The sequence below is a fragment of the Etheostoma cragini genome, chromosome 23 (genome assembly GCF_013103735.1).
Source record: "Etheostoma cragini isolate CJK2018 chromosome 23, CSU_Ecrag_1.0, whole genome shotgun sequence".
Classification (NCBI taxonomy): Eukaryota; Metazoa; Chordata; class Actinopteri; order Perciformes; family Percidae; genus Etheostoma; species Etheostoma cragini.
In genome coordinates, this window is record NC_048429.1 from 3,965,043 (window position 1) to 3,988,012 (window position 22,970).

Here is a 22,970-nt window from a genome sequence, read left to right on the forward strand (position 1 = left end):
ATCCAATAGGACCAGTACCTAACCTACCTGACCCATTGCCTATTATGGTCTCATGGAACCGTCTTTTTCATACTTGTTGTATGTGAATGTCCAGTGGTTTTCGGTTTTCCAGGAGAAGGTTATTAGCACCGTTGCAGAAATACAAAGTATTAGTATATTAGTAAATAGTACTTAGACCCTGCTGTACATAATCTATCTAAATTATGATTTCTAACTTTTCCTTAGGGACAAAACATGTAACGTCTGGCTGGAAGGCCTGACTGCAACGAAGGAGGTTGTAGTCCAGCGTTAGAAACCTTTTCACAATAGTTTAAGTAGCTCTTTGGACATTCCTTACCTGGAACTATCATCAGCAAGAGTCAGTGATGCAAGACCAAACCCACCTTTTTTTAGGAATTTTATTTTAGATCTTCTGTCTACCAGTAAGGATGTTCTGTCAGTGAAGACATTGCTGTGTGTTGGCTCGTTGTCCCTGAGAGGCAATTTGCAACACAAATACATTCACAGTGAATCAAACACAGCACAAATGTCCATATGTCCTGCTTTGTCACTGTGAGTCATAGAAAAAGAAGACACAATGGCATGATGGTTATAGTTTGTTTAAAAAAAAAAGAAAACAATAGCAGATGGAACAAAGGACAATCTGTATCTATTTGTGTTACCTTTGGGGAGACTTAACCTCCTTCCTGATGGAACCATTTGGAGCTCAGCATGAAAAGGATGTTCAGAGTCCAAAGTAAACGTCTGTGCCTTTGAGATGCCATTTACTTCATGAAGATGGAGTTTGAGGCGTTGTGGGCTTCACAATCAAAATCTAATGGCCAACCTGTTAATTGTCTGTAAATTGTTTGTGTTGCATTAAGCAATAGGTGACGAAAAAAGAAAGAATCACTGGCGTCCAAAGCTTGGGATATAAAGTGATTTTAAACTGCTTGTTGTCTACAACCAGGTATTTAAATCCATTTTCCTCTAGCGAAAAGAGACAGGTTCTGTAGTAGAAATAATATCTAAGGCATCACATAAGCAGAGAGAGAACTGCAGCAGTAGCCGGAAACAAAGAGGAATAAGAGGCAATTCTTAGAAGGGTATCTGAGTTTACAGTACGTGTAATCGTACATCCTATTAAGGCTTGAGTGTCTGTTAAGCTTTGTAGTTATTAGAATTTCTACTCCTGCTGACAATTACAGCAAATCGATTGGCACTTTACAGTTGTTGTCCACAATTTGAATCTTGTTTTTTTCTGGATATTCTGCATGTGTCTGTAGACTAGACATTTATCAAACAACATGTCTGGGAAAATGGCCAAAACTTAGAGAATTATTTTCAGGATTTTTATTGCCTATTGATTATTAGACTTACTAGGTGTTTTTCTGCATTGTGTGCACTGAAAGTAGTGGCGCAACTACAGAGAAAAGAGCCCACTCTGAGACCTTACACACAACTCACCACCCAGAGGACTCAATGCAAGATTGGCAGGTGGCTCAGTTATGAATTATGATTTCTATTTGCTCTGCTGGATAGTTCTGAAATCTGAGCACTTGACCTCACCTTGGAGCCTCAAGCTACGGCTTCAACTAGAACAGCTTTACATTACATCTGCCATGTTGTTTTAGTTGCCGAGTTGCTTCTTACTCCCTCATCATGCAAATAAATACAAAATTGTTATAGGGTTGTATAGGTACGTCCAAGCAACAAGGTTGCCATAGCCACTAAATCTGGGGTGTTGTCTCCAATGATGGAGAAAAACCTCATGAAGCCAGATTGACAAGTGGCTGCAGAGTTAAAGCTTGCAGCAGTATAATTTCCCTTTAAATAATCAGAGTAATGTGTCAGAATCCCAATCAACTGCAGCAGTTTTTCAGGATTTCATCAGCAGCAGGGAAGTTGTAAAAGATTACTAATTGCTTTTACTGCTATGATTGCTATAGTATGCTGCTCAGGGACGTTATGTGTAATGAGAGTCATTTGTGAACTCAATTCACATACATGGCACCAGACAGACTGCCACAGATGTATCCACAGAGAGGCACTGAGGCTGCTATTAGATAACATTAAAAGAAATGGTATCTCCGAATTAGGTTATTCCTAATAATAACCTATATCCCTTAGGTTATCCTCGGGCCAAATTAACCCATTTTTTTATATCAATGTTCTTTTTAACTACCCAATTGTAATTACCCAAAATAACATGACTGATTCCAGACAACGTTCTTTGGCAAGTATAAATCTCTACTTTCATTAATTTTGGGGTTCCTTATCAAATTTTATTGCATTTGAAAAAAAAAATGAAGTGGTTTAGATAGTATTGAGTAAAAGTTGATATATTCCAGTCTGTGATTATCTATCGACATACATTCCTTTTATTTTAGTCTAAATAATTTCTAATTTCTGCTTTTCTAACTCAAACATTAGGTATAATTTCCTATAAATGAGGTTTATTGACCATAAATCAACTTTAAAACTATAGTTAATAAGTTAGGGTTACGTAGTGTTGAAAATGTAAAAAAAAGTGACACACGTTGAAAAAAAGTGTTGAAAAAAGGGACAAAAACGTGAGAAAAAGTTAAAAACATCGATGAAAAGCGTTGATTTTGACGGGAAGACATCACAAGTGTTAAGGTTAACTGAAGGAAGAAGTGTTCCTTTGTGTTTTGAATTCCTTGGCATTCATGAGCAAGTAGCAAGTTTGTTTAGCTTGATATATTAGTGTAGTTGTATGTTTGTATCTGTATTATCCTGTAAATGTGTCCTATGTTACTGTGTTATTGAAGTTGCCAATAAAGTTGATACTGATTTATCCCTTCAGCTGAAGTCCTTTTAAGTTTACATAAAGTAAGGTTTTGCATGTTGATTTAGGAGTTATTCTTTCCATCAATTGATGTACAAAAACCTGCTCCACAAGCTCGTTGTTTTTGTGGAGCTTTTTCTTTTCCCATGTGTATTGCTTTTGCTCAGGAAGAGGTCAATCAGTCATGAGTTTTATTGTCTGTGCCAGTGGCACGTGCAACTTGAGGGAATGACATAGTGTGGGTTTTGAAAAGTACTTTAAGGTGGAAGCATATGAAGAAGTCTGAGTTGATTAAGTGGAACAATGTGCGCAGTTGCTCAAGGCTTGTGAATATCCTGTCTGGGTATAATCTCTTCCGAACCAACCGTCCAAGGCAAGAATCTGGAATCAGTTCCGGCTGATGGAAAAAGTTGGCTGTTGCAGACAGGTGTTGACCTAAAAGTGGTAGACCACCTAAAGTGTTGTCTCATTTGCGCTAAGACAATTCTTTATCCCGCCTGCAAAACTCTGATTGGCTAGGTTGTTTTTTCACCTGATCTATTTTATCACTGAAAAAATTGGAGATGTTGACAGCAGTTCAAGAGGTCTACTGTAAATCTCTCTTGAAAATAGAACCCCATTTGGACAATATACAAAACGTCTGGAAACAACAAAAATACTAGATCCTGATATATTTCTTAGCGCAAAGTGTCTCACGACCGGCCAGATGTGAAATTGACTACCAGATTCTCTTTGAGGTTTGCAAAGTCTGAAAAGTGTGGATCCCTATATTCTATTGTGGTATGGGTATGTGGATCAAAACTGACCTTATTAAGTGGATTTGGTGTCAGATGGCTGCAAACTATCCACGAACAAAACAGATTATTTGTTAGTAACATTATAAAATTCCATTTTCATTCTATTTGGTAAAATTACAGCAGACATCTATTTTATTTTTAGTGCCACAGCCATCCCTAGCGTCCGTGATGTTACTTTCATAAAACTACGTTGGTTCCATACTGTATATACAGCAATAAAAAAATCACATTTTGAAAAAAAGAGTACTATTGGTATTGACGGATACTCTGAATACAGATATTGGTATCAGGAGAGAAAAGTCAGATTGCTGCAACCCTAATTTTATATTTTTCAAGTCTCAAGGTGATTTGGAAACCTGATGCTTAGCCATTGTCCACCTGCCACCATCTTCTGATTCAGTTGCATGCCTACCTCACATTCACACGTTGTGATGATCTTTAGCTATAAAGTTATTTAGTACTTTAGCTGACAGTCCTTTTTGTTCAACCTCTAGCAGTATGCACATAGAGTATTGATTCTCAAATGCAGTTTAGGAATTAACATACCTTGCTATGATTTACATTTCAAAATGTGCGTTTTATGTCAGACATCATACAGAAAAAAACTTCGAGGAAACAGAAGTCTGTAAAACTACTGTGTAGTTCACATCATGCTGTGATACCGTTATCACTTGCTTTCTCAGTGAGTCAGTGCTGTTTATGCATATACTGTCATTGAATCATGCAGTGTTTTTTTCTAGACTGCAGTCAGGAAGATAAACCTCTCTCCGTTGTTCTGCTTCAGGAACAGCCTGTTACATCATGTCCATAGTACACGCACTTTCACAACAAGACAAAGTCAAGGCTCCCTGACAAAGGCAGCATCCTCTGTATGCACTCCTGAGATCATGAGAACACCTCTAACTCCACCTGCTGGTCTGTGTTTTTGCCTCATCCACCCACGTCAACCTCTAACAGTTGGAAAGCAGAGAGAATGTGTGAGAAAACATATATCAGGAGGCTTACAGCAATTTTTTTAGACAAACAGGTGATTATTCTAAAATGGGCTGAAAATGACCATGACCTTTCTTGCTAAGAATCAGGCTTTTCATTTTCACCCTGTGTAATGGGATTTGCTGTCAGTTTGCTCCCACCTACGCACTGGACATGTTATTAAAGCTCTTCTAAATATTTTGTGAACTGCCCTCACTGCCCTTTACTTATCTTGCCACTTCTTTCCTTATTTACTTGTTCTTGCTGAAGCTATGAATACGATAACAGCTGTTAATCCCTGATAGTATAATACGTTGTTGTTTGCACAGTCAATCGGTTTAGTTTTAGTTTTGGGACTTCTGCTGTCCAGTATGTTTATATTCTGTACTTTAGTAACACTAAATATTCTATATTTAGGGCATTTTATATATTGTCTTGTTTGTCTATGTTGCATTGAAGACATGATAAGATAAGACTTTATTGAACCCCAAAAGAGAAATCGAAGAAAATCTAAAATCAGGAGATGTCACACTTGGTTTTTATATGTAAGCGATGATAAGTTATCTCAATGTAAACTTGATCTTTTGACTTTCATTTGATGTCTAATTGTCTTATTTTTCAACTAATTATTTTAAGAGTGGAACAAACACTGAAAGGCTGTCACTGTGAAGGGCTTATTGCGGACATGTGGCTACTACCACTCTCAAACCGCTGGACTCAGTTTATCACTCTGCCTTCACATTCATCCCCGAAGATCCCTATGACACTCACCACTGTACTCTGTTTAGCAAAGTAGGTTGGACCTCTCTGGTACAACAGGACCTTACCACTCGCTCAACACATGCTTCATGTCCCACAGCTTAACTCTGAGTTTGTTTAATCTGCTTTTAGTTACTATAAACCAAAAGCATGGAGCCACCTTTAATGTTCACTTAAGATGGACACACTCCCTACCCCTGCACGTTTAAAGATTGTAATTTCCGATCACTTCACCACTATGTGTGTGACTGTTTTCATTGAATATGAGGGGAACCTGAGGGGAAGTTTCTTAAATCAAGGTTATGAATGAATGAAGAGTCACAATACAACAATGTAAAAATGAAGTTTTAATATAATGACGTCTATTTTATATACTGCTAAATAATTCATCTGTAATCTACAACAATGCATTAGATTAGATAAAGTGATATGTTTTGGATAAAAATCTGAATCTGCAAAGGAACTAGGAACTAAAGCAATATTTCCTTCTTGAAAAGAAGTGGATTAAAAGTATAAACAGCATAAAATAGAAAGCCTTAAGTAAAGTACAGGTACCTTAAAATTATACTTAGAACAGTACCATGAATACACCCAATTTCATTCTTTATCTAACATTCCCACCACTTGTGGTGAAAGTTATGCTGAGACCTTTTACTTGACTAAAAGTAGTAATATCCCACTGTAAAAATACTTTTTTCCAAGTAAATGTCCTGCATTCAAATTCTTACTTAAGTAAAAGTACAACGGAATAACATCAAAGTACCAAAAGTAAATTTATATCACTGGATTATAATTATTGATACATTATTGTTTCCATTGTGTCCACTGTTTTTGTCTTAAATACTTTACCACTTTTCCAGTTTTGCCAAACAGTGCTAAATAATTACAAGTAAGTGTTATTAATATTTACATTAGACTTTTTTGTTTCCTGTACGGACTTTCAAAATAATGCGCATTTTAATCCCAAACTCTTAAACCAGGTTTCATATAATTAACATGGTAAAAAGTGAGAACAAAAATTCCCCCATCAAGGAAAAAGACCCACATTTTGTTAGCTGGTTTTTTGTCTCTTTCATCAACATGTCCGAATACTGTGACCCTCATCCCTCAACTAGGGCATTAGTGAGGACATGTGATTTGAAAATGAACATGATTTTTTCCCTTTTGTTTGATTTGAGTGTGTATTTTTTATACACTCAAATCAAACATATGCGCCCCCGCCCCCCTAGGAATTAACTCGAGACCATTTTGTTAACCAAAATCAACAATTTACGGACGTTACGCTTTTGTTTTGAAGGCCTGATTTCCGGAAGTGTCCTTGCAGTCTGTTTAACTTGACATAGCTCTTTTAGTTTGGAAGAAAACTTCAGTTCACAGAAAAATCCAATGAGGAGGTGGACGCTAACCATGAAGCTCCTGTAAAAAGTCCCGAAAGTGTTACGAAAAAAGCCGCCGGAGACTGCAGGGTCCATTCTTTTACATTTCCTGGTCGAAAACTGTAAGTTAAACCAAAGTTTAAATGAACTTTCGAAATAAAGTCAGTTTAAACTGTGTTTTTCCAAGATTTCGCTAGGCTGCTAGCTTAACGTTAATTGTGTTCAAACCAGGACCCAAAAAGTGTCTGTTAAACTCAATATAATTGGACGTAACGTAGTTAACGTTAGATACATTGTGTCTGCGTTGGCTAACGTAACGTAACAGAGTTTGGCGTAGTTCATTTTCACTTATTGTATCTCGGGTTCCTAATATTTTGGGTAACGTTAACTTACTTACTATATGTAAGTTCTAGTATTTGGTGACTTGAAAAAGGGTTATCATTGTAACCGTGTAACTTTTGTTTATGTATTTATTGTTTAATTGTTTTGCTTTGGTATTGGAAGCAATTCTTCCCATAACTTTAACGTCACCTAGCTAATATCCTTGGGATATTTATTATTATTTTGTTAATGGCTGAATACCTATACCAACGTAGGCTACTCAACAAAAGAAGCTCATTAGTGCTTTATATTATGAAAGACTATATAAAACCAACTAATTCATATCAAATAAGTTGCCATCCAGAGAGAAGAACGATGAGATAAAGTAATATTTTATACAGATTATTTACTTTTATGGACATTGAATAATTGTAGTTAAAGCAAGTTAAATTATGCTAGCTTTGTATGTGATAATGTTTACCACAGCTAATTTATTCATCACCATTAAAGTGCAGGCCAAATCATGAATCACTGTGGTGAACCTCCAGTTTGGCTCCCATCCACATTTGCTGCATAGAAGGCAGTAGCGGCCAACACAAAGCCAGTTTAAAGCTACTTCTGATCCAGTGTTGGCTTTTATTATCAATCTCAGAGTTCCGCAGTCTTTATTTGGGTATACCTCTGTAGTATAAAGATGCTCAGGAAAACTTTTTCTCCTGAGGTGCTGCATGACTTGCTGGCAGCCCTCTCTGCTGGAGCCCTCTCTGCACTTCTGATGATGTCTTACGGGCAGAAAACTGAGTAGCATAACAAAAGATTGCATTTTCTTTTTTAATAACGTACATGTACAAAAACCGCATTTGTAGGAGAGTTAGCATAATAAAGCACATTTCTACATTCCTCAGTGATTTTTCAAGACACAAATGTAATCACCTGGCACCAATCATCTTGTTTCCTCAGGCAACAGGCATTTATTTGTTGCTCAGCCAGGTAAAGAGGAGGCAAGTCCACTATCGACCCTTGTTGGTAATATTAGCAAACCTGGCCTGCAGTAAGATCAGCATGGCACAGACCCCATAGTGTTTTGATTTTTACAAACGTTTCAAGAAAATATACTGTATATGGACCTTTCTATCTCATACACCTTTTTCCCCCCTGACATTTGTGTTCCTTGCTTTCTTAATACAGTACTCTTGTGGTGTAGTATTTTAATAGAAAGGACGTGTCATTTTAAAGTCTCATTTATTCAGATGTTACGTGCTTCTGAACTTAAAACCAAATGTTTAACATAATCTGAAACAGGAATCTTTAATATAATTTAAGGGCCCAGTTATATATGAGAACTGTACAAATGGCTTAAATTCAGCTTTTAGTTTTATTTGTGTAGTAAGTGCTGGGATTGCTGGGAAATTATAATTTCCGACAAAGAGGAAGACATTTCTCCAGACTGTGTCAGGAAATGCTTCCTGACAGGACTGCATGACAGTCTTCCTGAGTGTAGGGTTGCGTTTGTGTTTATGGTTTCAATCATTGTAGGCCCTATTGTAGATCTGATTTGACTTTGACATTTTACTTATCTTCATAGCCCCAGAATTACAGCAGCAACTTGGAAATTATGCCCTAAATGAGCTGCCCTTTCGGAGTGTGACGTTTAATACTCAGAAAGGCTGCTTCTGTGCTAAGACCTTGATAACAAAAGTAGTAGTTTTTCTTGGCTTACTGTGATAGCTTACTCAGTTCCTCCTGCCCCTTTCCTCAATCCTCTTTATTATTTTCCCCTCCAATGTGATTTTGGACTATGATGTAGTTGAGGGCCATGTGGAAAAACTTCCAGAACTTGGGATCAGTGTTGCAGTGCTATCATGTGAGTCTCTGAAAGACAAAGAGTTGTTTGTGCAGGGTCCTAATGTGGCCACCACTGCAGTAGTTTAAAGTCTGGGCTGTCATTTCTGTCAAACAGTCTGACCTCACAGCAGTCCAAACGAAAAGTCCACTGAACCATCCCTCAGGGGGAAGTGTAAACAAAGACTGGGTGTTTGACTGGTGGTTGGATTACACAGGGAAGTCACCCTTTATGTCCATGATTCCTCTTTATGTAAGCTACTTATGTAACTATTACTGCTGTACTGCAACTGTTAGAGCTGAAACAATTAGATTCATTGATTGACAATTATTCTGGTAACTGATGAGTGGTTTGAGTCGTTTTTCAAGAAAAATAAACATTCAAACTTTTGTTTCAAACTTTGCTTTAAAGACACTGTCACCTTTTGTTTTTAGTTGAGCACAAGTAACAAGACCTAAGTGATTTACTGGAAATATGGTGCAGGTCAGAGATATATATACACAGCAGTGCTTGACCATGGAAGGCAGAACCAGATCAATTCTGAACTTTGTGATAAGATGCCCTTTTAGTTAATAGAAAAAATAATCAGCAGCTCCCGCTTGAAAAAAAAAAGAAGAAGCGGCAGTTAAAACCCTAATTAAGATACATTAATATCAGCAAATAAATGCAATTAAATCTGTGCTAAATTATCACTTCTGCACATATAACTGCAGCCACTCTTAACAATACCATTGTTACTACAATGACTGCTGCTACTACTTTTGCTAATACCACTGATAGTTTATTAAATTAAGGTTTATTTATTCAGAAATTCTTGCAGAGATTTAAATACCTCTTGCAAGTAAGAGCATAGTGTATGAGTGTTTAAGAGCTTATAGAAAGCTAACTTATGATGCAATTCAGTGTCATTGTTATTGTCTCTTAATTCAGCTAAGGATGTATATTTTGGCAACTCGGATAGCAAAGCTTTCTAAATTAAAACAAAAGTTAACCATGGCTTCTGGATGCAGTAAGGAAATCTGACTTTTTCATACTTTGCTTCATACTAAGTTTGATATGTTTATTGAGTAAAGTGCCAAATGAGGCCAATGGTTTAAAATTGTGGCAGCAACAAAAGCACACAGTATAATTCCCTAACACAGCAGCATAAGATACTGCATTTAATATGATCGTTGGGTTGCTGCTTTAATGGTTTGTTAGTGCCACTGATGGCATACAAGATTGTATCATGAATTTACAGTGTGAAGCTGGAAACAAACAGATTACTATTTAAATGGAAGCAGCAAGGGGCCAAATATTGAGCCTTGTGGGACAACAAGCAACTGTGTTGTCCACAGACAAGTTACTGTAATACAACTAATACTGCTTCTTTTACTAGTCTGAGCCAGTTCAATTCTGAAATGCCGAAATGCACATCTGTTCCACAGCTGGAATGTGCGTGCGTGCGTGTGTGCATGCAAAAATAGTATTTCTTTTTAGAGTTGAAAGACCTTGAGTGAAGTGTACAACCCCCAATCAGTTAAAGGATAATGGTGGTATTGTGTTTGTCTACAAATCCTATGAAAATACCAAAACCAGCAAAAGTTAGTCTGTCTCTTAATACTTTATGACTTACCTACCTCGTCTTTGGCACACACCCTGAAAAGCCATGTATTCCTACTAAAAGTGTAAAGATCTAAATGTAAAAATGGTTCACAAATGTAGGTTTTAATTAAGATGTTTTTTTCCTGAAACAGCTGGCCCCTCTAGTTTTTAGCTAACCTTCCTCAAACATGAGTAAAAAAACGCATCTTTCCGGGTTTATTTTATGCTGTGGATTTATACACATTTAGTGCTTTGGCAGGTATTTACAGAACACAAAATAACACTGTCCATAGTTAAAGGAACATGTCACCCAGTACAACAGTGTGGCTTATTAATGCATTTCTAATAGTTCTGGCACAACAATAGAGCTGTATGGCACAGGTAGGATATATCATGTCTTGGCAAAATGCCCTATACTCAAATCATTGTCGGTTTTGGTCTTTTCAGAGCAACAGAAAAATGCCACCAGCTGAATAAAGTCTTCAGAGTTTTGTCTGAAGGGTGGAGGGAAGGAGGCCACAGGGGTCATCAGGGATGTCAGTACCAGGCATTAGTGTTTGGTTTTGGGGTGGATAACTAACCTGCTCAGGAATGTGTGTAGTGCTCACTCCTACACTATGGGATTATCAATCATCATTGCAGACACTTGTTCAGATGGTTGAAGAGATCTTAAGGTTTTGGTTGTAACATTCTTTGTGGATGACCTGCTCATCACATATGCAAAAAGAAGTATTTCAGCCTGGCGTTTTAAAGTGCCAGGTTTTATGAGTCTGAAGAAAGGAAGTTTCAATGCCATTTCAGCCGCATGACTAGCACACAACAGCACATGTATTTCCTGGTTTAATTCTTTTTTTTATATATATTTTTTTCCTCCGGCATAAAGCAAACCCAAATTATGAATTGCACGCGGCCGATAAGATGCTGTATTCCATTGAATTGAGTTTCTCATGAAACTCACATTAGCAGATTAGATGTGGCTTTTATCACAAGACAACCGATACAGAAGGAGAGCTTCTGCAGTTATGGTAACACACTGTGGTTTGTTTTAGATTTCAAAATGTTTTCATCCTACTTTTCTCTACATTTGGTTGCACCGTGACCAGAAGACCGTACACAATAGTTGAGTAGAGCATAAGATAGCACACACTGGTGTTTTGTCTTTTCATACCATTTGTTGAGGAAAAAAATGTTTTTGGAAAAAGGATTTAGGTTTCTCCCATGGGGTGAAACAAGCAGCTGACCAAATACAGCTTCCACCCTGGTGATAGTGAGTGATGGTTTTGCATCAAACTCTGGAAATAACTTGGAGGAAAATTATTAGTACTAGTATCTGGGGCACAAGTAGCCCATGAGAACTGTAACATTCAATTGGCAAGCTGTTTTTATTTTGAAATTTGAGGCATTGAAGACCTGCTTTCTCCTTTTGAGTTACATTCAGTAGTTAATGTGGTGGTCTAGATCACCAGAATATTCAAGCTTAATGATATGATTATGGAGTAGTGCAAATACAAAGCAGTGTGTATGATATTGTGGTAGAAACTCCCCTTTCTGTGGTGTGTGTAAATTAAGCAATGAAGCTCTTAAGGCCCCTTGTTTTAACAGCAGACCCCAGCCCCCCCAGCTCATATTGAGGCCATTGGTTTAATTAGGCTCTTAATGCCTATGTTTTACCCTGCTGGGAGTGACACTATGACCCCCAAGAGGAAGGAAATTAAGTTAACCCTGCAGTCCCCCCCCCCCCCCCCTCCCCCTCCATCATTGGACTTCTGAACAAATGAAGTCACTGTTTTATGTTAGTTTCGAGCTTCAGTTCCCTCTGAACATACTGTACTATCTCAACCCCTTTTAAATCAGTTTTAAAGTTGTCAGTGCAAGTAAAGGAGAGACATGTGATAAGTGTTTGAATTCATTGGTCACGGAGAGACTGTCCAACTTTGTTATGGAAGTTTGAGATGCCGAGCATGCCAGTGCTACAAGGCCTGAGACCCCTGGGAGAATAGTGCCATTAATCCGGAAAGGAGCCTGCCCATGAGCACCCGTGACTGCCGGAAATAAGGCTGTCCTGGATATCACTTTGTTTTTATCTCTCAGGGACTTTCTTTTGTGGCATAGACTACATGGTTAATTTGATGCAGCAGTCGTTTGAAAAAAAAAAAAAAATGAGAGCTTGTACTATAACAGGATTAGTGATAACTCTATTATGTTTTTTTTGTTTTTTTCAAATGGAAATGTAAAAACACATAGGAGGCTTTACATTTGTAAACTGATGCTTGTAAGGGAGAAAAGCAGTACTCTAAGCAGTAAAACAAAATAGGGATTAGGGCTACTGTTAATTATTGATTAATCTTTGGAGAATTTTTTTGATGAATCGGTTAATTGGCTGGTCTGTAAAATTTAAAAATGTCTTTATTTCTTGTTTTTGTTTACTCTGTAATATAATCACAAGGTCATTTTAGTGGTTGTTATAGAGAGTCCTTTTATGGATCCTTTTTGTTTTCTCTCTTGTTTCTTTCACTCAACCTCTCTTCTCTTTTTCAGATTCATTGAGCACAAGATGATGTCCGACGCCAGTGATATGTTGGCAGCAGCCTTGGAGCAAATGGATGGCATCATAGCAGGTAACCACATTGTACACTTGGACTTTCAGACCATAATGCTTTTATAACTGGAAATGGTGAGATACTATGGGGTCTAGCCACATCTGGAAACCATTGAATGTTGATCTGGGAGTACTACGTCTAGTGGACGGTAACACAATGGGCCCTTCACTTTCCACATCTAGCTGCAGTTTAATGTAATCCCCCCTAAATATACATACACATTTTGAATAATGCTGAAAGTGTGCTACTGGATCACTGTTTCTTTCAGCCTCCAACGCATTCCTCCACCATGACAAATGAAAGTTTCCAGTGTCCATGCAGTGACGGAAACTAATGATTATTCAAGCTCTGTGAATTTGGAATACAAACTCCTGCTTGGGAAATTTTGGCCACTCTGTACTTGTGCCACTGCAGATGAGCAGAGCCGGCTTTCCTTTCAGAGTCCCCACTTTTCCACTGATGTGTGTAATTATAGCACTGACCTTTCCAATGGGAGCAAGGCAGCTGACTGTTTCCGCAGAAACCACAGCCATCATCAAGTCCCTCTAAAGGCTACTGTGGGGAAGCCATGATTGTTTACATACACACATACTTACTTATTTATTTAGTTAGTTAGTTATTTATTTAGCTTCTTTTTTGTTACCGTTGGTCATCTTCAGTATGGCTGACATTTAAGCTAGATAACAGATGGACTGGATTAGGCAGCACACGATTGGAACATCATGCACTTGAGTTCAGTCAACATGTTGTTGCATTCGCTTCCAAGAAAAATCTGAAAGTATGGTTTCCACAGTTACAGGAGAAGATTCAATTGTTATACTGTCTCACATGATGTGTGATAGAGCTTCTATGAACATTTGCTTGCCGTGTGTGTGCGTGTGCGAGAGAATACTACCTAAATATGGTTCATATATCATCATGCTGTTATTTTGCTCAAATGAGTAGGAATAAAATGATTGCTAAAGGATGCTTAATGTCCTCAGTGTAAAAGATTGAGTGATTTTAAATAACAGAATGGTCTAAGGGGAAATGAAGTAAGATACAAATCTTTTCATGAAATACTTAATTGAATTAAGTAGATAAACCACAGTAATATTCATAGGACTAAATTGCCCTTTGCAGTTTGCCCATAAAGTTTTCATGCAACATACTAGATGAGGCCATGGGGAAATTCAATGGCTTGCATTAAACTGTTCCTCACACACATCCTAAGGTGCGAAATAGTCTTGCAATTCAGTTTTTGCATATCAAATGTGACAGAAATTAAAATTGTATTAATGTGCATAAAGAAGCCAAGAAAAGATGGGAAACATCTCTAAAAGGCATCAAATGACAAATTAGACATTTGTATAATATGGCCCAAAAAGTTAGATTTTATTTCCATCATTTACACTTTCAAAATAACAGAAAACAAAAAAAAGGTGTCTGCAAAAGTTTGGGCACCCTGCGGAGTTAATACCTAGTACTGCCCCCTTTTGGCAAATATCACAGCTTGGAAATGCTTCTTGTAGCCAGCCAAGAGGCTTTCAATTTTTGTTTGAGGTATCTTTGCCCATTCCTCCTAACAAAAGTCTTCCAGTGCTTTGAGATTTCTGGACTGTCTGTCATGCACTGCTCTTTTAAGGTCTATCCATAGATTTTCAATTATGTTAAGGTCAGGAGATTGTGAAGGCCATGGCAAAACCTTCAGTCTACGCCTCTTGATGTAATTCATCGTGGAATTTGAGGTGTGCTTAGATCATTATCCATTTGTAGAACCCATCCTCTCTTTAACTTCAGCTTTTTCACAGATGGCATCAAGTTTTGCTGAAATTTTATTCAATCCATTTTTCCTTCTACTCGTGAAATGTTCCCTGTGCCACTGGCTGCAATACAACCCCAAAGCATGATTGATTCATCCCCATGCTTAACAGTTGGACAGAGGTTCTTTTCATTGAACTCTGTGCCCTTTCTTCTCCAAACGTACTTTTGCTCATTCCGGCCAAAAGTTCTATTTAACCTCATTGGTCCACAGAACTTGTTTCCACAATGAATCAGGCTTGTCTATATGTTCATTTGCAATCTTCAAACGCTGATTTTTGTGGTGAGGACGTAGAAGAGGTTTTCTTCTGATGAGTCTTCCATGAAGACCATATTTGTACAAGTATCTCTTTATAGCGGAAAGGTGTACCACAACTCCAGTGTCTGCCAGGTCTTCCTGGATGGATCGTGCAGTTAAACGTGGGTTTTGAATTGCTTTTCTCACAATCCTGCGAGCTGTTCTGTCTGATATTATTCTTGGTCTTCCAGATCTTGCTTTAACTTCCACTGTTCCTGATGACAGCCATTTCTTAACTACATTCCGAACAGAGGATATTGGTATCTAAAAAAACGCTTTGCTATCTTCTTGTAGCCTTCTCCTGCTTTGTGAGCGTCAACTATTTTCAGTTTCAATTTTCTAGACAACTGCTTAGAAGAAGCCATGGTGCTGATTGTTGGGGCAAGGTCAGATGAGTCTGGGCATTTAAAACCTTAAGATTGACATCACCTGGTCTTTCCAGACTATGATTGAGAACAATCCATGACGCTGTCAGGTCTCAGCTTACCAAAGGGGCATGCTATAAACTCTGCAGGGTGCCCAAACTTGCAAAGTAATGGATGAAGTAATAACACTAACATCAGACTAGATACTGTATGTAAAATCCCTACTCTTAGAACTACACTAATAAGTTATGCAGTTTATGTGTCAGGAATGCCCCCAAAATGTGCATTTTGTTGATTTTTAGGTTGTGGAATTTTGTCTGTTTACCTCATTAATCGTCTGTCTAGTTATCTTTGAGTCTGCTTTGCTACAAGTGCTATTATCTAAACCATTGATTACCTCTCTAATGATAGAGATATCAGTTAATCAGAATTAGGAGCTATTAGGGGTTTGATGAGAGACACCCAGCTGACGAGACAAGACACAAGTTTGGGGTTCACGAGATCAAGAAAAGATTTTAACACCATTTACAAAGAAAAGCCTGGAAAAATAGTCCTTTATTCAATCAAAAGTCACAAAATGAAAAACAAGCACTAAAAGGTTTTGCTACTAACTCAAATGGCTGTATAACTATCAGTTACACTGTTACTTATTAAAAATGGTGGAGAGATAGTTTCTTCACTCAGAGAACTAAGGTTACAATGTAACAACAAGAGCTATAAAAGGCCAAGGTGGTGCGCAGTGACTGCGTTTATTCTTATGCTCTTCTTTAAGTGAAACATTGGTGGATTAGACTGAAGTATTTATATATAAAATATATTTATATTTTCATCTATGTTCTACTGTAACCTAGGGAGAGAAATCAGGCACCCAATTTCCCAATATTTGAGGTTCATAAACCAAAACTATGAACATGCGACAAACATATTCTAGAGTTCTAGTCATGAACCTACACAGAGTTTTGGGTATCTGCTATGTTTGTTTAATTCCACCCACATAAGATAAAGAAGTTTGTTTACAAGTTGCAACAGACACAACCTGCAAGTCTTGGAAAATGTACAACTTTGGGGATTCATCCAGCTCCCACCGCACCCACAGATCTGTACGAAAATATGGCTTTGGCTGTTAATCCTTCCTTGTGAGACACTGCCATTTTTATTACATTTTGAACACACTCATTTTCGTTTTGAATAGCCTGCCTGCCAAATGAGCTTTTGTATTTTTCTTTTAATTATAATTTGTGTGAAATAAAGAGAGTTGCTCTGTATCATCCCACATCTAACACGTCCTCCCTGTCTCCCCAGGGTCCAAGGCCATGGATTACACCAATGGGCTGTTTGACTGCCAGTCGCCCACTTCACCTTTCTTGGGTGGCCTTCGGGTGCTGCACCTGCTGGAAGACCTACGGGGAGTGCTGGAGCTCATGGACAACGAGGAGAGGGACAACCTGCGTTGTCAGATTCCTGATTCCACTGCAGAAGGGCTGGCAGAGTGGTTGCAGGGACGATTGGTAAAAAGTCCATTTCTAAAGTATTAGTAATGTATTTATAAACTTTAGCATTTTTATCTGTTTCCCATCTCACCATTTACACTTGTTATGCCAAGTGTCTTGTGTCTGCTTAAAAGCCAGATGAGATCATTTAATACAGTCAAAAACTTAAGCTTGGAAGCTAACCACTATCTATAAACTAAGACAAAAACATGGATGAATCTTATTAGGCATGAGGCAAGGCAGCTTTATGACATTTCAACTTTTAAAGGAATTGGAGACAAATGTTAAAAGATTTAGACTTCAGTGCAATTCGTGTGCTATTATCACAGGGACCATGTGAGAGGCTATGACTGCAAAACTCTTTTGACGTGGTTGCACTTTGGAGGAGTTAAGATTACGTATAACATCTGGATGTAATATGTCTCAAACCACTTCCTCAGGTTGTTTTGAGGTATTTTATTTCACTCCATCTCCGATGCTTCTTGGATGCATTTGATATCAAATAGCTATCCGATCAGCCCAAGATGCATTAAGTGATTATAAGTTTAGAGGATCTCTCTGATTCTTTTTGTCACTGTCCAGAGAGAAAATGTCATTATGAATCTTAAGTCACTATCTTTATAGTCAGTTTATTTTTGTGCTTTCAATTTAAATCAATTCTTTTGTTGCAGCACATGTCTGTGTATGATAATTTCAGTGTGTTTGTGCGGTCCAGTTTTAGTAGATAGCCTGGTATGAAATATACTCTGATCTGCTTTGCATCCCATCATCGGGCTCCACTGCCTACACAGAGACTCTGTTTGTTGTAAAAGTGCTGTTATGACGTGCTTGTCGAATGATAGATTTTCTATAGGAGTCCTGCTGCAAATAGTTTCCATATTCCAAATTCACATTGACTTAGGCTGAGGCTCTCTCTGCAATTTTCAGATTACTTTCATGTGGAAACAGTATTGACTCTCACATGTTTCTCTGAAAACTCAACTCTACTATCTGTTCTTGTCTTCAAGGGAAAACCATGTGAGTTTATTGTCAAGGAGGTTATATAGCTATACACTTAAGTGGTATGCATCCATTAGAAAATCTATGTAGCTCAAGGCTGGTGTTTATTTTCATTTGGACTCCTAAGCAGACCCGTATTTCAACATGACAGCTTAAGTTCTCAACACAAAGAAATAACAGTTCCCTCATTTAACTGATGCAACAAATGCAGCAATTTGTTCAGATAATTTAAATCAACATTGTATTGTTTCTGGTTTCAGACTAACGGCCACGGCTCAGAAGCAGTCTACCAAGAACGTCTGTCACGACTGGAAAGTGACAAAGAGTGTCTTATTCTTCAGGTTTGTGAGCAGAACTCTGCATTGTAGCTACAAGGCAGCAGAACAATTGCTCTTGAATAGGCAATTAAGTAGTATTTTACATGGCTGCCTTTTGAGTAATTACTGAGTTCTCAGTGCCATTTGTTGGTTTTTATGTTTGTCTGTTAGTTGACAGATTATCTCAAAAACGAACTGAACAAATGTTAAAGTTATTTGGTAGAAAGTTTGATGGATGGGAACAAATGATTAGTTTTGAATGCACATCTTAAGCCTTATAATTACCATGTAACCTTTTTACAAAGCACATTTTTTAAAACTTTAAACCTACATTCCTTAGTTCAAACAAATCTGTAATTACAGTCTGATTGGATTTTCAGGTTTTCAAAATTTTTAAATTTCTAGTGAAAATGTAAAACTCTAAGACTTGGGTCCAGTCTTTTCCAATCTTGATACCTTTCTAAATATTTAGAGAAGCAGGGAAAAGGTTATGAATTTGTGTATTGGTAAGCTATACACTTTTAAACTGGCATTACTTTTGACCACATTGTGCAGATGCAACCAAATTTAGATGACATGCACATATCTGTCCCAAGTCACTCTGCAAAATAGGATGCTACAGTAATTTCATAAAAATTAAAGGTTAAGGCTAGCATTACTCTGTATGCCAACAAATCCCATTTAAAAAGGCCTAAACCAACAATTTGGCGGTCCGTCTCTCAACACTTTCCAACTTTCCTACCTTGTCTGTAGGACTTAGCCCCACAGTTATTCATTCATACAGAAGATGTAAATCTCAAAACAGATGTCACAATTAGGGGGAACTAAAAAAAAGTGGGAACTGTAGTTTTTAGCAAACTTTACCTACACAGGATTAAAAAAAGGTCAGACTACGTATGTCCATGTTATTGGTAATATGGGAAATGTAACTTCAGACAACAATGGAGCCAGATCCTCTACAGCACAGAGGAAGCCAGATATTCCTCTGTGCCATAGAGGATCTGGCTACCCTCAGCCATTCAACAAGAATGTCTTTCTGTATGTAGCCTGCATTTGGGTATGGATCTGATTTAGGATGCATACAAAGAACATTTTCTGTCATCAAAATAATACATTTTAGATGATTGACCTTGGAGGACCCACAGTATGGTCTCTCTAAGTGTTCTGTGTGATTAATACTAATTAGAGCTTCAAAAGGTGAATTGATTAGTTGTTGAACTAATAAATGAATTGCTAATTATTTTTAATAATTGATTAATTTATCAAGTCAGGTTCTTATTAAGAAAGTATATTTTTAAGTATTTTTTACATTTTCTGATTCCAGCTTCTTGAATATTAATATACTCTAGTTTCTTCACTCCTCTATGACAGTAAACTGAATATCTTTGAGTTGTGAACAAAACAAGACATTTGAGGATGAGGCTTTGCAAACCACGGGTCAACAGTTTTCACCATTTTCTGACATTTTATAGACCAAGTAATCGATTAATTGAGAAAATAATCTCCAGATCAATCAACACTGAAAATAATCGTTAGTTGCAGCCCTAATACTAATCTCCCCCTATTGTACAGGTAAGTGTTCTAACAGACCAGGTGGAGGTGCAAGGTGAAAAGATTCGGGACCTAGACAACTGCCTGGATTGTCATCGGGATAAACTAAATGCTACTGAGGAGCTGTTGCAACAGGTACACACAATACACAGTCACCTTACCTTGGTTCTGTAGTTAAAATTGTCATCCCAGCCCTTAACATGGATCTCTCGGCAAAACAATTCAGTGCAGTTTAACCAAGTGTGCACCTTGCTTCGTAGGAGCTGTTGAACCGGACAACACTGGAGACCCAGAAGCTGGAGCTAATGACCGAGGTGTCCAGTCTGAAGCTGAAGCTGACGGCTCACAGGGACAATGAGGTATAACCCCTGTCCTTAACACGTACACTATATTAAATGGAGGAGAGATAGCTGAAGTTCTTAGTTGCACCTGCAACTTGTTTTATGTGATGTGCGACTCCCACTCATTGTTTTAAAGTCACAAAGGTCTGTCTCACTCGACTGGAGGACTCAGAAATCTGTCATGTGGTGCAGAGTGAACTTCTTTAAGCGTTACAGAAGAGGCTTGAACACTCGTTGCGCTGCAGCAGCTGTTTCCTGTTAGAACCCCCCCCCCCCAACCCACCCATACCTCTCCCCTCTCTGAGGGGCAAAAGGGCGGTGAAAGTTATAGTTTCCATACACTCTGTCTACTAGCTTGGACACTATGTAGTGTTTCCAGACAGTAAAATGTCTAAAGGAAGTTGACTGAATTGCAACTGCATGCATGTTTCCATTTAGCCTCCATTAAGCTTTAAATCAAACCCTAAACCCCAAACATACCTTGTTAGTCCTATTTACGCAATGCTGACATGTTCTGATTTCTGTATTTGTTTAACCTGTTGCACCTGATTTGTGCATTTTTGTGTTAAAAATCTTAGCCCTACTTCTCAGTGTCACAACTCACTCAAACCAAACATCATATTAGCTGTAGCTGATGCAGCATGACATTTCATGGTGGTGATTTTCCCAAATATAAAAAGTGGCCTTCAGATGTAGCCTACAATTTAGACACACTCAGACAGACCGCACATACTATTTTGCTGCTAGCTTTAACTGTGTAATGTGTTACCACTAGAAAATTCAGTAGGCATAATAAGAATGTTCCATTGATGAACACTATTCTCTTTAAAGAAATTGCAGGTGGAGGTGAGACATAATTAGTGTTAAACCTTTAGGAAGAGAGTTTTCTTATTCTTAGTAAGCAGTGACATTCTCAAGTTGCAGTTTGTCAGTGTTGTATAATTTTCTTTTAGTATAAAAAGGTAAACTGTTGATCTCTTGAATACTGTCTGCAGCAGCATCACAATTAGTATAAAGTACACAATGTAAACAGTTTATGTAGTAATGAATTGGGACACACTATTCATGAAGAGACTTGTGGTGTGTTCAAAAACCTTTGTGAATCTGAAACATTCGGTATTTTGTAAAAATTGTTTTCCCATAAAGAGTTTGTGTTGGTCATGTAGTAATGTGCCGAATGATGGTATTTTTAAGTTGCCCAATTTATTCAGAAAAAAAATTCAATATAGGAACATGCCACAAGCTAAACTTAGGAAAAACCGCCTTTAAGTTCAAAATGAGTAGAAAATGATGTGAAAGTACTCCTAAATAACAATACATATAACAGTTTAATGGAAGTTTCTCCAAAGCACAGGACCCCTGCACTGTTGGTGATTGAAATAAAAGTAATTTCACAATAATTGACTGTAACATTTTCTCTTAAGTCCAGCATTGGTCTCCATGTGTGAACCGAGCTTCCCAAATGCTCTCCAGTGGGACATCAGTCTGAAATTAATGTTTGGTGATCTTAGCAGGAATTCTCCCACTGTTTAAAAAAATAAAATCTGAACTCTCTCCCACAGTCTCCATAAACCTCCCCAGTGCAGATTTCCTCTCTGAGTTTAATGGGTCATGTTCTCTTTCTCCTCCCCAGGGCTTGTACCAAGAAGTAACAGACCTGCGGTTCAGGGTGACTGACATAGAGAATGAAAGACTGCAGTGTGAGAAGAAACTCAAAGCTACCAAAGTAAGTGTGCTGAAGGTCCGGTTAGCAGAGACTATATTTTCTGACATTCAACTATGACCGGAGATCTTTTTTCCTCTTTTTTTTATCCTCTGAAATGCTTCATTACATGTTTGAAACCTTGTGATTTCCCTCATGACATTGATTCTCTGCTCCCCTTCTTAACCCCTGTTTTCACCTTTTCACTTTTCATATCCCGCTCTTCCTCCCCCCTTTTCTACTGGGACTTTTAACATCTTTCTGCAACACGCTAACCTTTCCAAGCGTCCAAAGCAGAAAACTGAACGGTTCACAGGAGATGAGGTGAACAAGGTTTAATCTCCAGCCTGTGCTCTTCTCCTTTCTGGCCCTTAAGGTCCTCTAAACCTGCTCCTTCTTCACTACTGCACACTGCTATCCTGATTTTCATCACTTGCTGTAAGTGCCTTCACCTGTACCGGTTTCAGGATTTGTACCTGGTTGAAATCCTCTTTTTTAAATTTATATTAACACCTGTAGACTGCAATAACATATTTATAGAATCATATTGTTTGTTTAGGTTACTCAGTAAACATAATTAAGCATTTTCTTTTCATCGTTGATCCAGTCTTAAAGCTACACATCTTGTTAATCGGTACATCTTCTTAATTTCAGTCAAGTGGTTATTTGAACAGAAACCAGCTTTTGATGAGACATGTTGTGTTAGTTTTTAATGCCTGCCCACCTTTTCAGTGTGTCCACAGTTAAGTGAATAGTATTAGCTTGCACTGAATCATTTTACAGTCACCCACCGTGTGTTAAATAGAGGACAGAAACTTAACTGAATCACTAACTGACTCTACTGACTAATTCTTAGTAATGTGTCAAAGGGCCACCCCACTAATTTTACATGTACAATGTTTAATTTTTATCACATGAGTTTTACTTGGCTGGTAAAAATTATCCAGTGTGTTGGTATGTCTTCTGTGGCACTGAGTGAGTTTTCCAAAGTTTGAAACAAGAGAGTTTAGAGTCATGCTTATGGCTCTGTGAGGCTGTACTAGTTGGATTGAGCTTAATGATAACAT

The 22,970-nt window shown here is 37.9% G+C and overlaps 1 protein-coding gene across 4 annotated transcripts in view; it reads left to right on the plus strand.

The window, feature by feature from the left end:
• ppfibp1a (PPFIA binding protein 1a) overlaps positions 1–22,970 on the plus strand; it is a 103,758-nt gene that overhangs the window by 71,821 nt on the left and 8,967 nt on the right. For 3 of the 4 annotated variants that reach the window (XM_034863568.1, XM_034863570.1, XM_034863569.1), the window contains exons 4-9: positions 12,979–13,058; positions 16,806–17,011; positions 18,253–18,333; positions 19,882–19,995; positions 20,121–20,219; positions 21,835–21,927. In XM_034863568.1, coding sequence (XP_034719459.1) covers positions 12,979–13,058; positions 16,806–17,011; positions 18,253–18,333; positions 19,882–19,995; positions 20,121–20,219; positions 21,835–21,927 — 673 coding nt within the window. Of the gene's footprint in view, positions 1–6,640; positions 6,815–12,978; positions 13,059–16,805; positions 17,012–18,252; positions 18,334–19,881; positions 19,996–20,120; positions 20,220–21,834; positions 21,928–22,970 lie in introns of those variants that run through there. The other variant, XM_034863571.1, reaches the window with a different exon arrangement.